General features: G+C 40.7%; 1 protein-coding gene across 1 annotated transcript in view; it reads left to right on the forward strand.

The window, feature by feature from the left end:
• The window catches only part of LOC111160197 (protein phosphatase, Mg2+/Mn2+ dependent 1H), a 256,386-nt gene extending 251,703 nt beyond the window's left edge, over positions 1 to 4,683 (forward strand). Inside the window, exon 10 of the mRNA XM_022523104.1 lies at positions 4,033 to 4,683. Within this exon, the coding sequence (XP_022378812.1) occupies positions 4,033 to 4,180 (148 nt within the window). The 3' untranslated portion in view covers positions 4,181 to 4,683. The remainder of the gene's footprint in view (positions 1 to 4,032) is intronic.
• The last annotated feature ends 12,124 nt before the right edge of the window (positions 4,684 to 16,807 follow it).

The following is a 16,807-nucleotide window of genomic DNA, read 5'->3' on the forward strand; positions in this document are numbered from 1 at the left end:
GTATATTAATTTATTTACATAGTTATGGATTGTAAATGATAATGACTAACAGAGGCTTAAAAAAGATGAAATTCAACTACCTGGCAGTAACACGGATGATGATAGAAGGCACTCTAAGATCCCTTTATCTTCTGAAGGAGGACATAATACTGATTAACCTATGTATTAAAAACTTAAGCATAAGTGCTAAAATGATAGAAATTAACTATCACTTCTAAACCAGTAGAGGGAGGGAAAGGTATTAAAGCAATCAACCTGACAGAAAGCAAGAATGAAGAAAAACATAATCAGAAAACACACAGGAAGTTATATATATTTATATTAGTGATAGCAGAAATAAGCTCAGATATATCAGTTTTTATAATAAATATAGCTTACATCTTAATAACTATGAGATTAGATTTTATTTTAATTAGCCATGTACCACTAATGAAATACACTTTAAAATACAAAGTTTAGAAGTCCTACTCAGTCTTGTGGCTTTTATCATCGAAAAATGACCATCTTTTTTTGCCCAAGATCGCATAAACTCAGGATGATAGAGGGGCAAGTCCCACTTCAGAAGTGAAAATAAGTGTTTATTGATGAATTCTTAAGTCTTAACTGGGGCCTCCCAAGGAACTTAAGAAGCATCAGAGAGAAGAGCTTGTGTCATGTGTCATGAAAGCTCAGGTGCAGGAGAACTGGGGTGTGTGGAATGGAGTGGAAACTGTTTACCCCCCGACCCCCTCTCCCACCCCACCCCGAAAAGGAGAATTCAGAAAGACAGGAGACATCAGAGGCAAAGAAGATGGTCAGTGGTATCTGCTGGAGCAAGGTTGAGCTGAACAGTACTGAGAAGAAGCTTTTAGGTCAAGGTGTAAGAGGCCAGATGAGTGAGGTGAAGTGGCCCCACTGGTAAGAGATTAAGGAGGAAAAGGGAAGAAATTAAAGAAGCAAAAATGGATTTCTGTCTCAAGAAGTTCAGCACCTAAGGGAAGACAGAATGGATGGTAAAGAGAAATTCAGGCTCAAGGGAAGTTATCTTGGAATAGGCAATAACCACTTTTAAGAATAAAACCTTAATTATCTAGAGCCCTCGGGGAAATGAGTTTCCTGGGTAACCATCTTTTCTAGGTGACCTAATGCTGCTTTTTAAAATACCACTGCTAATTTTGACCATTTTTTAAATACTCCGCGTCACCAGCAGTGGCAATATCGGGGTGGTCTCTTGCCTTGAACTAAGGGTGACCCTCCTTTATGACTTCTTCATCTCACCTTGTTTAGAACTCACTGTCGCTGCCCCACAGCTGTAGACCCACAGAGGCCCACAGGGTGGTTCGCCTCTCCTAGGCTAGCCACAGAGAGCTGGCTTGAGTCTTTTCTCTGTTTTTTGACATCTTGGAGCATCTTTCTTTTATTGTCAGCCATCTTTTACTGTAACTTGCCATCATTTTCTCTGTCCAGCATGCTCTTGAGCTGGGTGAGGGTGTGTTCAGCCCAGAGAGATCAATCTACTTGGTATTGACTCAGCCAGGTTTCTTCACTTGAAAGGCCAAAGTCTGGACCACCGCAGTCAATCACCAGGATAATCAACCACTGAGATCGTTGGCAGCCTTTCCCAACGTGGTTCTATCTCACAGACACAATTTAATATAAACCCAAGAGTCCTCTGGGGTGAGCATATGAGAGACTCTTCTGAATATAGTATAAGCTGCAGTGTGTAGTTTTGGGGACATCTATCTGGCTCTTTAGCCAGAGGCCTCTCTGGACTCCTTTCTGTTTGTTTCCTGATCTCAGCAGGGGAGCCCTCCGAAAGGGCTAACTGGCTGCATCTTCCCTCAAGTGTAACTGAAGACATTTCCGAGCAAAGCTGGAAATTCTCTCCATTCAGATAGAAAAGGGTGTCTCTCCTCCCCACCCACTAGCCACCCTCTGGGAGGAAAAGCATTTATTTGGTATTAACTCAAATAGCCTCTCCTCTGCCACCTGTAGTGTGTCCTGCACTCCTCCCCTCTGCCTGGGCTGCAAGAAGACTTGCATCTCAAGGACTTTATGTCCTGGAATCTTAATCCTGAGATCATCTGCTGCAGAGTTTGGTCTTAAATATTGTAACGATGGGCTGGATGCCAGTTGCTTATTTTTATTTAATTATTATTTTTTTAATTTTTATTTTACTTTATTTCTGCCAGTCTCCTTTAGTAGGAGACTCAGTAAATCCATAAAGGGTCTTAACAGAAGAAATAGAAGAGCCTTCTGGTGTTCCGAATTCCATAAAAATCACAGTCCTGAGGGCAAGGCAGAGATATTCCCAAGTAGGGAAAAGCCACTGGTAACATCAGGGTGGTCTGTTGTTAAAGGTCTGTCGTGAAAGCCTTCCAAGAAGCCTTCCTTACAGAGTGACATTTATTATCTTGGTGATTTATCCGAGTCTAGCTTTTAGCTTTTCGGGTTCAGAAACGGGTTTAATCAACATACAAAGAACAGATTCATTGTCAGACCTGGGCTCACCCTAACCAAGCTTACAAAATTGATCTGGAAACCGAGATGCCAGTTGACATTTATATGGAGAAATATAAGTGACTGATACTCTTGGAGTACAATGACTAGCTCATTCCTTCCCTGTAGGCAGGCCTACACAAGGAGCCCGATCAGAATCAGGTTATTTGGTGAACGTGAAATCAGAGTTAACGGTGAATCATGTTTAATGGCATAGGCTGAGAGAGTCATTCATCCACACTAAATATGGTCCTACCAGCAGAACTAAATCTCTTTGAAGTCTGTCAGCGAAGACTCTCTCTGATCAGTATTTGGATAGCCACCTGCCAATGTTTTGTCTCATTTTTTTATGCCTCAAGGCCAACCCAGGCCCACACCCACCAAAATCCCCTCCCACACTGGTTTTTAGATATTAATATTTCCCACTGGCTAATGATGTAATCCTTCTTTTTCCTTAAGTTTAAATCTCTGTGAGCAATCTTATTTTCAAATTCTTGGAGGACCACCGCCACTAAACCTACGTTGATCAAGAGGAGAGTGTGGCATTGATAAGAGTGGGTAGATAGCCCGTCCACACCAAGGCTTATCAGTCCGTTCCCAAACACCTTCACATTTTTACTGTATTCCTATGCTACATGTACTATTAATGTTTTTATTTAAATCAACTCACTTTTTAAAAACAATTTTATTGGGCACTTGGGTGGCTCAGTTGGATGAGCAGCTGCCTCTGACTTGAGTTGTGATCCCGGAGTCCTAGGATCGAGTCTCGCATCGGGCTCCCTGCTCAGCAGGGAGTCTGCTTCTCCCTCTGACCCTTCCCCTTCTTCTGCTCTCTCTCTCTTTCTTTCAAATAAATGAATAAAATCTTTAAAAAAATAAAAACAATTTTATTTTAGAAGATTGACCATACATGGGAAAATTACTATCATTTGTCCTTAAAAAAGAAATTGGCCCCAAAAATAAACACTGAAAACAAAAGCTCTTATGTTTCCCAAGTACTTTTTCAGCTAGGCATGGTTTGTCAAGCAAAGCTCTGAGCCTGAGCAGATCCATATTAAAGGCAGACTCACCCTAAACAAAGACTTTCTCCTTGACATCACCAAAAACCTCAAAAGACTCAACAGGAGACTAATTTAGGAGGTTATTTAATGTAGGTGGTGCCTTGTCCATCTACCATCTAAAAGAATAATCTCACGTTAGGCATCCCACAATTTGGGAAAATATGGCCTAGACTTTTTTTTTTTTAAGATTTTATTTATTCATTTGAGACAGATATACAGAGAGAGAGAGAGAGCGTGAACAAGGGGGGAAGGGCAGAGGGAGAGGGAAAAGCAGACTCCCCACTGAGCCGGGAGTCCAAAGTGGGGCTTGATCCCAGGACCCAGAGATCGTGACCTGAGCCACCCAGGCGCCTCAGCCCTGACTTTTTGAGACTTCAGGGGTATTTGAAAACTGTTTACACAGCTGTAGTGATGCCTTCTTCTCAGCCTCCCCCGACTCCAGATTCTGTCTGATGCCTTACTGTTGGTCTCATTCCTGCTTCTCCCTACACAGGTACACCCTGGCAGCTCAGGACCTGGTGATGCGTGCCCGCGGTGTCCTGAAGGACAGAGGATGGCGGATATCTAATGACCGACTGGGCTCAGGAGACGACATTTCTGTATATGTCATTCCTTTAATACATGGGAACAAACTTTCCTGAAAATGGCCCAGGGCATTGGGAGGACAGCAGGGGAGAAAGCTGGGATACCTCTTAGCAGGATGGGACTGGGAAGTGCCCCAGCAGAGCTCCAGGGGATGCAACCTCTTCCCATCCCAGGTTGGGGGTTTGCTGCCAAAAGTCCTCTGGCTGTACTTCTGGGGGACCCTTAGTTTTCAGTTTCCTCTTCAGTAACAGGTCTGGATACTCAACAGAGCAAAACATAAAGGCTGCTACTGAGTGTTGTGTTTCTTTTGGTTCTTTTAATAGGCCTCCTAGGTGGCCCTTGCCTATTTGGGGTACACATGTCGTATTTATTTGGAGTAGCTGGGCAGCCATTTTCAGGTGTAACTGGCAGAAGACTCTTCAGCTGGTCAAGCTGCCAGCTTCTCTATGGGTTAAAAGTACTGCATTGGAAAGTTGGGGATCATGCCTCAGAAAGTGTAAGCACCCACCTTCTAGTAAGCCTGAGACTGATTTCAGGGAACACCATCTGTGTGTGTGTGAGTGTGTGTGTGTGTGTGTCTTCCTTCTTTCATGGCTATGGTGGGGTGAAGCAGGGATTTTTTTTTTCTTTTCAATATTCCTTGACTCTTGTTTCCCTTCCATAAAACAGGCCTGGGACTTTCCAGTTCCCTACTGAGGAATTTGTGTGTCAAAGTCCAGCCCAGGCTGTCCCCATACCCAGTAGCCCATACCACCCAGGCAGCCTTCTGGAGCAGTGCCCAGGCCGACAGAGTCCTGTCTTTGTTGTGTAACAGTTTGTTCCTGAATTGCATTTTTCTGACCAAATCAGTGTGTTTTCATGAAAATATGGGTGTTTCTTTGGACCAACAGTTCCTCTGTTGTTTTGAAGGATCTCCCTTTTTGTGGCTTGAGATTTCTCTGAGAATATAGGTTTTCATTTCTGGAATAGTTGGCCCTCCCCACCTGCTGTGCCATGGGGACATACGTAAAGCAGTGTTTAAGAGATCAGAACAGGAAGCTCCATATATCAGGTCACCATACCTCATGTGAAGACCATTCCTCCATTTTGGATCCAGGTTCCATGGGCTGTGACTGTGCCCAAGGCCACTCCATGTCAGTAAGTATCCATGTTCTGTCAAGGAGCCACAGTCCTGCTCTCCCCCTTGTCTTTGGGCAAGGCCTACTCTAAATAGCCTCTTGAGAAAAGTGAATCTGAATTGGGTTGACTGGTCATTCTGATGCTGTGAGCCCCGTTCCTTCCCCTTGGACTCCCGTCCCATCCCAGCTAAAGCCCCATTTCCCACCACTGCTCCACTTCTGAGTTTTCCTCACAAGAGCTGCAGAAGCAGTGGACACCAAGTATACCTGCTGCTTCTCTCCCATGAGGAATCACAAAATAGATTTTTTAGAAATTACTTCTCTTAAGCAGACTACTGCTCTGCACTGGAGGACCCTGTAGAGTGATGTCCAGTTACTGAGACTGCTTCCTGAACACCTCCTGTGGCTTCATTGCCATCTTGACAGTTTTGTGTAATTTAAATGTTCTTCCCACCCAATGAAGAAAAATGTCATTGATGTGATTCCCAAAACTGCTGGAGAGCCAATCCCAGCTCCCATGTTTGTTGAGTCCCTTCCCCAGAGGAGAGGAAAGGAACCTTTCCTCCAGGATAGTTCATCACCTTCCTGGAGTTGTAGATATTTTATTAGGGAAGGTCTGCCTGGAGCCTCTCTACTCAGGAATGAATTCATTCCACAGTGTGGAAATGATGCCCTGTCTGGTAGGTAAAGTACCATGGGAATTTACCGAGCAGCTGTTTGCCAAAATGTTGCCTGGGAAGAACTAGACTACCACCTTGTCAGGGGTCATCTTCATCTGACAGCTTCCCTTCTCCTCCAGGAGATCTGAGCGACCCTAGAAGGCTCTGTGGGGACAAGTCCATGTTAAACCATTTGCTTCTCTGGCAGAATGAGATGCTGTGGGACAACATGCAGGCATCTCCCAGCAATGTGGTCCCCCTTCTGTTCCTGCCCTGACTCAAAGTCACATGCAAATGGAAACCAAGGAAGTTTTTTGTGGAGGACTCTGACCTCCCTTCTTTGGGAAGCTGTCCTCATCAGCATTCACCTCTTTCCCATGTTCCCATTGCCTTTCTGTTTTCTCTCCCAGGCTTCTGTGTTGGTCCTGCCTTGAGCTTTTCTACTTTTATTTGAGCCGCTGGAGTCTGACTTTGGGCGTAGATGTCATGAGAGTCTTCTACTCAATTCACCAATTCATGTACTGCCAAGAAATGTCTCAGGAAAAATTCTGGAACCCCCTTTTCCAATTTATCCTGAAATCTTGAGCATTTTGTTCTGCTGGTTTTAGTTAGAAAGGTATCCAGGAATTCTTTTCATAAGCCTCCTTGGTGGAAAGATCTTAGTAAAAAGCTGAAGCCCTATTTCTGTTTGTGGGATAAGAGGAAAATTACAAATGAGATGGATAAATCATATGTGGAAAAAGTGATTTGTTAATGCCCATAGCAGATCTACCCAACACTGATATTGCTCTGTGAATTGAGCTCACTCTGTTTGGCTTTATTTTTTACCCAGGCCTCGTGCCTTCCCATCTCAGAGCAGTAACTGTGTCTACATAACAGGGTTGGCCCTAGGAGCATTCCTGGAGAGGTCAAGAGGCAAGGCAACACACTCAAAATTCTGAAGAACATATTTATATGTGGTTCGGAATTCTTGTGTGTCTGACTTATAGCCAAATCTCCTTGTCCTAATGGCCTCAGAGGAAGTCTTGTTTAATAAAAAGCTTTCGATTTCCTAGTCCAGTGTTTATGGTTGTCTTGGGGCGTGTGTGGCCACTTCCTCTAATGAAAGGTTCTTTCAGTTCTAAATCTCTTTGTTGGGCTGGACCCTGCTCTTCGCAATACCTGGGGACCGTCTTTTCCTTAAAGAGGGCAAACGCACACTCTGTCCACACTCTGTAGCATTTTGCCAGGTGACAACCAAACCTTTGTTCTCATGACACCTGCAGTGAGAGCGCGCCAGTTGGCAGGGATGGAGGGTCTGTTCTGTGGTGGTTCTGCTTACCTAACTGCCATTCCTGGCGTGGGAAGGGAGAGGTGGAAATCAGGCTAGGCCAAGTACTCGGCTGTGGACTAGGATAAAACCACAAAAGTGGCAAATTCAGTCCCTTTCTACAACTTGGGGGAATTTAGGGTGCTTGATCTTTTCATTCCTATCAGCTTACCTCTGTGGGGCTGTGCAAAGTCAGCTGTGCTCACCTTTTTCTTACTCCCAAGTATTCGTTTACTTCTCGACAACAACTACAGCTATAGGTGGATATTGGCAGGCAGGGCGGAGAGTCTCGGGACCCAGATTGGGCCTCAGATCTTGGCCATTTGGGCAGGATTTTTGGTTTACCAAGAGCACAAGCATGGAAATGTGGAAAAAGACTCCCACATCTTTAGAATTCTGTTTCTCCTCTAGACTGCACCTCCTTCCTCGTCTGCCAGTCCTTTTTTTTTTTTCCCAACATGGCCAAGAGTGGTTTTCCACCACAGTTTTCGGCTCTGACCTTTCCTTAAGTGGCCCAGCAGCACTGCTGTTCTCAGAGGGAATGTGTTAAACTTTTATGAGATTCTATTTTCAGCAAATTACCGCTTCTGGGACACTTGGAGAAAGCAGTGAAGAGTCATTGTCTATGCAGAGAACAATCAGGCTGACCCTAAAATTTACCAGATCTAAGAAAAGAAGAAAACAGTATCTGGCCCCAGGACAGGATCTTCCATGAGAAACTTGGAGTCGTGAGGACTGTCCATTTGCAGAGAAGCATAAAAGTCTGCACACCGTGCACGGTCCACCATGTGGAGCTGGCTCTGGGTGGGTGCGGCTGACGTGGCCAACGAGTACACTGGGATTCTTCAGAGGACACCAGCGTGCAGCCTCCTGGCCTCTTAGGCGCCCACCGTTGCAGCTCCTTGTCCGATCTGGTCGCGGGTCTGGGCGCGACTGCTCTTCCTAGTCCGTGATGTTACATGTAAATAGCTTTCATCTTTCCTCCGTGTCTTAGATGAAGTCTTGTTCACTAGCAACCAGGTAGACAGTGACCAAATGAGGCTATAAACATGGTGTTTTCTACTGCGACGTACTTGAAGGAGAACCTTGTGCCCCCTACCCCCAATCTTCCATAGTATTTTGTGTTGGGGAGTCCTGAGGTTATTCTCTTGTTTCTCTTCCATTTTCTCTGTTTCTTCTGGAGACCCAGGGAGGCCCACAGTGGAGATCATTCGTAAGGAATCATCACGGTCTGGGTTTCCAAAAGTACCAGATATACAGGGAATGACAGGAATCTGCCTGAAAATGGTATCAGGACCATGTACCTTTATGTTTTGTGATTGTGAAACCTTGACTTTTGTAACCCCCCAAAATGAAAACTGTTTAGTAAAGGGGATCTATTTTGTGTGTTTCGAAATTTAGGTGCGATGTTCCCTGGAAAAAGCTAAAGAAATGTATATGCTCAGTGACATTTTAAAATAAAATATTATATATATGTATATAGGACACCTTTAGAAAAACATTGTGTTGTTTTTTCTAATTCGCTCTGAAGTTTCTTCATATCAGGTAATGGAATGACAGGAGTGTCATGGCCTCACGGGGAATTACAAACTGTGAACAGATTCGAAAGACAATCAAAGGGGAAGGGATGCCAACTCTATAAACCTTCACAAGAGTAGCAGTAAAGGCTATCCGTTTCAGCAGTGCATCTAGAAGAAACATCTTGGATATTACTATCAAGCATTGCTCCCAAAAGGTATTCTTTTTTCTCTTTTTATTGAGGTATAATTGATACACAATATTACCTAAGCTTCCAGTGTACAATGTAGTGATTTGATCATGTGAATATACTATAGAATGATCATCACAGAAATTCTGGTTAACATCCATCACCTTCCTATTAACAAAAGTATTTTTTTTCTTATAGTAACACTCACTTAGAAACTTTCAAATATGCAATACAGTATTATTAATTATAGTCACTATGCTGTATATTACATCCACATGACTTATTTTATAACTGCAAGTTTGTATCTTTTGATCCTCAGTCACCCATTGCTCCTACCTCTCACTCCTGCCTCTCCCAACCACCAGTCTGTTCTCTGTGCCTATGAATGTTTTTTGTTTTTATTTTTCAGATTCCATATATAAGTGAGATTGTATGGTATTTATCTTATTTCACTTATCATAATGTCCTTAAGGTCCATCCACATGGTCACAAATGGCAAGATTTCATTATTTTTGATGACTGAATAATATTCTCTGTGTGTGTATTTTCCTTTACCATTCATTCATTTATGGAAACTTGGGTTTTTCCATATCTTGGATATTGTAAATAATGTTGCAGTCATCATGGGGGTGCATATGTCTTTTCAAGTTAGTGTTTTCGTTTTCTTTGGATAAATACCCAGAAGTGGAATGGCTGGATCATATGGTAGTTCTATGTTTAACTTTTTTATGAATCTCCATAGTGTTTTCCATAGTGGCTGTGACAATTTACAGTCCCACCAGCAGTGCACAGGGTCTCCTTTTCACCACGTCCTTGCCAAGACTTGTCATTTCTTCCCTATTTTATAAGAACCATTCTAACAAGTGTCAGGTGATACCTTATAGTTTTGATTTACATTTCCCTGGAGATTAGTGATGTTGGATACCTTTTCATGAGTCTGTTTGCCATCTGTAAGTTGTCTTTGGAAAAATGACTATTCAGCTCTTCTGCCCATTTTTTAAATTGGGTTTTTTTTTTAATTATTGAATTGTATGAGTTCTTTATATATTTGGATATTAACCTCTTTTCCAGATACATGATTTGAAATATTTTCTCCCATTCAGTAGGTTGCTTTTTCATTTTGTTGATGGTTTCCTTTGCTGTACAGAAGCTTTTTAGTTTGATGTAATCACACTTGTTTATTTTTGCTGCCTGTCGATGCTTTTGCTTTTGGTGTCAAATAAAAAAAAAATCACTGCCAAGACCCATGTCAAGGATCTTACTGCCAATGTTTTCTTTTAGGAGATTTATGGTTTCAGATTACATTCAAGTCTTTAATCCATTTTGAGTTAATATTTATGTATGGTGTAAATAGATGTTCAGTTTCGTTCTTTTGCATATGCTGTCCAGTTTTCCCAATACCATTGATTGAAGAGATTGTTCTTTCCCCATTGTATGTCCTTGGCTCCTTTGTCATGAATTAATTGGCCATATATTTATGGGTTTGTTTCTAGGCTCTATATTCTGTCCCATTAATCTATGTGTCTATCTTTATGTAAATACCATATTGTTTTGATTACTGTGGCTTTGTAACATAGTTTGAAATCAGGGCACATGATGCCTCCAGCTTTGTTCTTCTTTGTCAGCATCACTTTGGATGTTTGGGGTCTTTTGTGGTTCCATATGAATTTTAGGATTATTTGTTCTATTTCTATGAAAAATGCCATTAGAATTTTGATAGGAATTGCACTGGATCTGTTCAGTGCTTTAGATAGTGTGGACATTTTAACAATACTGGTTCTTCCAATCCATGAATATAGTACACCTTTCCATTTCTTTGTGTCATACTCACTGTCTTTCATCAGTGTCTTATAATTTTCGGTGTATAGTTTTTTACCTCCCTGGTTAAATTTATTGCTAGGAATCTTACTATTTTTTTTATCTTATTATAAATGGGATAGTTTTCTTAATTTTTCTTTCTGATAGATTGTTATTAGTGTGTAGAAACACAAGAGATTTCTGTATATTTGTATCCTGCAATGTTATGGAATTCATTTATTAGCTGTAGCATTTTGGGGGGGGGAATTTTTTATATTATCTTATGTTATCTGCAAATAATGACTGTTTCACCTTTTCCTTTATGATTTGAATGTCTTTGACTTCTTTTATTGCTTAATTGCTCTGGCTAGGTCTTCCAATATTATGCTGAATAAAAATGACAAGAGTATGCATCATTTTCTTATTCCTGGTCTCAGAAGGAAAGATTCCAGCTTTTTACCACTCAGTGTGATATTATATGTGGGCTTATCATATATGGCCTTTATTGTGTTGAGGTACATTCCCTTTATAACCTCTTTGTTGAGAGTTTTTATCATAAATGGATGTTGAATTTTGCCAAATGCATTTCTGCATCTGCTGAGATGACCATATGTTTATCCTTTATTTTGTTTAAATGATGTATCACATTGTTTGACTGCAGAAATTAAACCATCCTTGTACCCCTGGAATAAATCCTACATGAAGATCCTTTTAATGTATTGTTGAATTAGGTTCACTAATTTTTTTGAGGATTTTTTACATCTATGTTTATCAAGGATATTGGCTTGTAATTTTCTTTTCCTGTTGTATCTTTATCTGGTTTTGGTATCAGGTAATGCTAGCCTCATAAAATAGGTTTGGCAGCATTCTGTCCTCTTCTGTTTTGTGGAAGAGTTTGAGAAGGCTTGATATTAATACTTATTTGAATCTTGAGCAGAATTCACCCATGAAACCATCTGGCCCTGAACTTTTGTTTGTTGGGAGATTTTTGATTATTGATTCAATCTCCTTACTAGTAATCAGTCTGTTCAGATTCCCTATTTCTTCATGATTCAGTCTCTAAAGGATGTATGTTTCTAAAACTCATCCATTTCTTCTAGGTTGTCCAGTTTGTTAGTATATAATTGTTTGTATTAGTCTCTTATGACCCTTCGCATTTCTGTAATATCAGTTGTAATGTCTCTTTTGTTTCCAGTTGTATTTTTATGAGTCTTGGTCATTATTTCTTGGTGAGTCTACTACTGGTTTGTCAATTTTGTTTATCTTTTCAAAGAACTAGCTTTTGGTTTCATTGATCATTCATATTGTCTTTTTGACCCCTATTTTACTTGTTTCTGCTTTGATCTTTGTTATTTCCTTCCTTCTACTAACTTTGAACTTTGTTCAGTTTCTGATTCCTTTAGTTGTATAATTATGTTGAGATTTTTCTTGTTTCTTGAAGTAGGCATTTATTGCTAAGAACCTCCCTCTTAAACTGCTTTTGCTGTATCTGATAGGTTTTGGTATGTTGTATTTCCATTTTCTTTTGTCTTGAGGCATTTTTTATTTCCTTCTTTGGTTTCTTCACTGACCCATAGATTGTTCAGTAGCATGTTGTTTAATCTCTAAATATTTGTGAATTTTCCAGTTTTCTTTTTATAACCAATTTCTAGTTTCATACTAGTCAGAAAATATGGTTGACATGATTTCAGTCTTCAATTTGTTAAGACTTGTTTTGTGGCCTAATATATGATGTATCCTGGAGAATATTCCATGTGCTCTTGAGAAGAACTGTATATTCTGTTGCTTTTGATTGGAATGTTCTATATAAATATCTCTTTAAGTCCATCTGATCTAACCTGTCACTTAAAGCTAATGTTTCCTCATTGATTTTCCTTCTGGATGATCTACCCATTGGTGTTAAGTGGAGTATTAAAGTCCTTTAGTATTATTATATTGCTGTCTATTTCTCCCGTTCAGTCTCTCAGTATTTGCTTTATTTAGGTGGTCCCATGTTGAATGTATAGATATTTACAGGTGTTACATCCTCTTTTTGACTGATCTTTTCATCCCAAGAGGTATTTTTGAGAGGGCTAGTGATTATATACTTGCTGAAGACTGTAAAAGTCAAGACTCTTCTTAGTCATTTAAGCATTTTTAAGTACTTACAAAGTGTTAGTAAAATGTTCCATCTTACAGAGAGAAGTTAACAGATGGGACAAGACAGCAAAGAATGCTAATTCTGCTTAGTTCTAGAGTCCAGGAAGTTAAAAGTAATCTAGAAAATAACACAGTGTTAAAAATAACTTAAGTATTGATTCACAAAAGAAAGCTAAAAGTAGGCTATAGCTTATCTGAAGCTTATTTTGGAAGAGCAGACTAGTTAGAAAACACTCATATTAGAATAGTTTTATTATAAAACCCCCTCAGCCTTGCACCCTAATGCATATGATGCCTCCTCCTCCTCACTTAATAGTAGAAAGTCATTAAGAGTCCCAAGATTAGATTCCTGAAGGTTAAGACATTTCTTCTCTGTAGAAGATGGAAGAGTCTTCTAGCATTCTCTCAAGAACAATGTTTAGCTTAATCAGATTAGTTCTTGAAAACTGTGGTAGGTTGTCTCCAAAGATGGCTGCCAACATTGCCTCCTACATCTGTTCACAAGTGCTCCTTTTCCCATCATGAGGTGGCATTTGTTTCCCTACCCCTTGAATCTGGTCTGGCTGGTGACTTGCTTTGATTAATAGAATGCAGAAGTGACATTCTGAGAATTCCAAATTTAGGTCTCTAGAGGCCTTCTAGCACCTGCTTTCACTCTTGGAAGCCAGCCACACTGCAAATGTCAGACTACATTACTGAGTGATGAGAGGCCACCAGGGAGATAACCAAAATGCCCAGACGTTGTAAGTGAGGCCATCTTTCATCCCCAAATCCCTCTTGAGTCACTCCAGGTGATGCCATAAGAAGAGAGAGGCCCAGCCAGCTCTCAGCTGCTCAGGCCATTCCAGCTGAGGCTACAGACATCACAGAGCAGAGAGAAGCCATCCACACTGAGCCCTGCCTGAATTCCTGGCCCACAGAAACATGAGCAAATAAAATGGTTTTATTTTAAGCCACTTAAGATTTGGATACTTAATACACAGCAGCAGATAACTGAAACAAAGTATAGAGAACCTGGCTATGAGGATTTCCGGGCAAATTAAACAGAGAGGAAAAGGGCATTGAGAAAAATAAATTCGTAACTTGGGAAATAATCCTACATATGGAACCTGGTAGAGTGACTGAAATGAGGGAAACCAACTTCCAGCAATAATGTGGAGATTCTGATTGCTGTCCTGGGGTCCCAGCAAGAGTTCTCTACATCTATGTTTCTGCTTCTTCGTGCAGCTTACAATGATCATTACTAAGCCAGGAAAATGAGGATGGCTTCCCCCTACAAGGGGGAAAGGAAGGTCTTACCCCCTCACTCAATGATAGGTTCATTCCATGACGCACCATTCATGACCTTTGGGAGAGTCAAGTGCTTCTTTTGCTCCCCAGACTGTTGCTTGAGAGTGATAAATTATAACAGGGGAAAACACAAGACAGATTTTAAATTTTATGTGCATGTGTATTTTTTTTAAATTCTCATCATTTAAAAAGCTCCATGTACAAACTACTTCAAAGTTGTTGCCATCCCAGTTTTTCCCTTCAATTAAATGTCAGGCCGAAGAGTGCGTTATATATCCTTGCCTAGTCTGCCTTTTTAATTGCTTTTTCTATCATTAGAGCCCTGAAAAGACTGCTGCTCTCAGTACATCTCTACATTTTTAGTGTCTTGTCTTTCACTTCTGAAGAGATTTTTTCCAGCCAGCTAACCTCTTTTGCTTTATTGATTCCACTTAAGCTGCCTGCAAGAGACTCAGAGTGTGAATGAGCACGAGGTGGGGGCAGGGTGCTCTTTGATTGCCTTCCAGGCACCAGATCGGATCATTTGCTGGTCCAAGGGGACAGGACAGGGCTTTGGAAGGTCTGAATGAGCCCTGGAGGGTAGCACTTCTCTAAAGAGGGAATATAAATCTGCACTTTATCTTTTACCATTTTTAAAAATTTTAATTTACAAATATAGTCACCAAAAAGGTAAATGCAGATGAGCTCATTCAGAAGGCACTGTTGTGAGGTGGGAGTGGGGTGGGGGAATGTTTGACATGAGGATGAGAGAAACGTGAATTCACGGTAGCAGAATGCCCCAAACCAAGCCATTTCACACCCTTTAAGCACTACTAGCAGGGCGACTGGGTGGCTTAGTTGGCTAAGTGTTTGCCTTTGGCTCAGGTCATGATCCCAGGGTCCTGGGATGGAGTCCCACATCAGGCTCGTTGCTCAACGGGGAGCCTGTTTCTCCCTTTCCCTCTGCTGCTCCCACTGCTTGTACTCTCTCTCAAAAAAAACTTAAAAAAAAAAAAAAAAAAAGAAGAAGAAGAAAGAAAAGCACTACTAATTTACGTGAGTAACCAGATATCTCTGATTTAAACAAAGGAATTGTGGAACCTGAAAATGGTAGTCTCAGCAGTTCTGAATTTGAGATTACTTCCTTGCTGAGTTGGGTCAGTGAGACCAAAAGTTGTGGGTGAGATTTTGGAGAACTATGAAATCTCTATTATCATTGTCCTAGGTGAAAAAAATGAAAAGTTCCAACTCCTGGAAGCCCTAATATAAATCAGGGACATCTGGCCAGTCTATTAAATGCACAGTAGAATTTGAAAATGAACAGTGTGGTTGAGCTCATACTTTCAAAAAAGATAAGTGCTATCATTATTAGTGTCATGGGTCTTAAGATACAATTCAGATAGACTCAGTTATTTATAGATGATGTTATATCTGGGAATTGCTTCAAACATTGAGTAGGGGGAGTTGATGGGCACTCAGAATGAGATAAGATTGACCATGTTTAAGAAAGTTATGCAAAATTGGAAATAAAAGGATGATTGCATGCCTTTCCAGGGTCTTTCCTAGAATGTCATCTACCAGGCCCACCCAAGAATTATTTAGTTCTTAGGTTAGAGTTCACCAAACTTTTTCTGTAAAGGCCAGATAATAAATATTTTAGACTTTATGGGCCATTTGGACTCTGTCACAACTACTCAACTCTCCTTTGTTGCATGAAAGTAGCCACAGACCCAACAAGGTTCTGGGCTAGAGTGGTAAAAATTCAAAGTTTATGTCTTGATCGGAAGAATTAACTCATGAAAATGCGGTCTGATCTTCTCTGGTATGAAATGAATGAAAAAGTCACCCAAATTAATGAACACTAATGGGCAATCATTAAGAAAACCAGGTAGATCAATAATCATTTATCTTATTTAGTTACAAACAGGATAATTTAGAAATGCTCCAGCTGTTCACTGCTAAGACAGTTTTATATTCAGCTTTTAGCCAGGATGGCGGAGGAAGTATCAGGATTGTGATACTGTGTTTCTTCAGTTCTAAGACACCAGTTACAAAATCTGCCACCACGTCAATGCAGTTAGACTCTTTTTTTTTTTTTTTTAAGGAGGAAACTAACCTATGATTTACCATACTTTAGCATGAGATAAAAACAAAACATCTGTGTATTATATTCTTACTATTTTTTAGACCCTATGCTAGGTACTTGAGATCTGATTTATTTTATGCCCCTCTCAGGTAAATATTATCACATTTTACAGACAAGGAAATAATTTCATCCCATTTGTGGTGGAGAATATACTGTGATTATAATCCTTTAAAATTTACTGAGGTTTTATGACCTAATATAAACAGGTATCCCCTCCATCCAAAAATGGGAGTGTTCCTGTGAAACCTTTTGTGAGCTGAAATGGCGTAAAGTGAAGAAGCAATTACCATTAATTTATACCCCCCCAAAAAATTTGAGCATTCCCAGACCCCTTTTAGGCTTTTCTGATACTTTATGACACATCTCGCTAATGGATGCACAAAATAAATCAAGCTGAAGAACAGATGCTCACAGGCACAGTTCAAAGCTTTGGCAGCTTGATGCTGAGATGCTGAGTGTAGTTCCAGGGGAAGGAGCTCGGCAGGGCCGCTCTCGTAGCTCAGAGTGTGCACTTCCCCTCTTGCTGCAATGCTAGTAC

The sequence above is a fragment of the Enhydra lutris genome, unplaced genomic scaffold, assembly GCF_002288905.1.
Source record: "Enhydra lutris kenyoni isolate GAN:26980312 unplaced genomic scaffold, ASM228890v2 scaffoldscaffold74, whole genome shotgun sequence".
Lineage (NCBI taxonomy): Eukaryota > Metazoa > Chordata > Mammalia > Carnivora > Mustelidae > Enhydra > Enhydra lutris.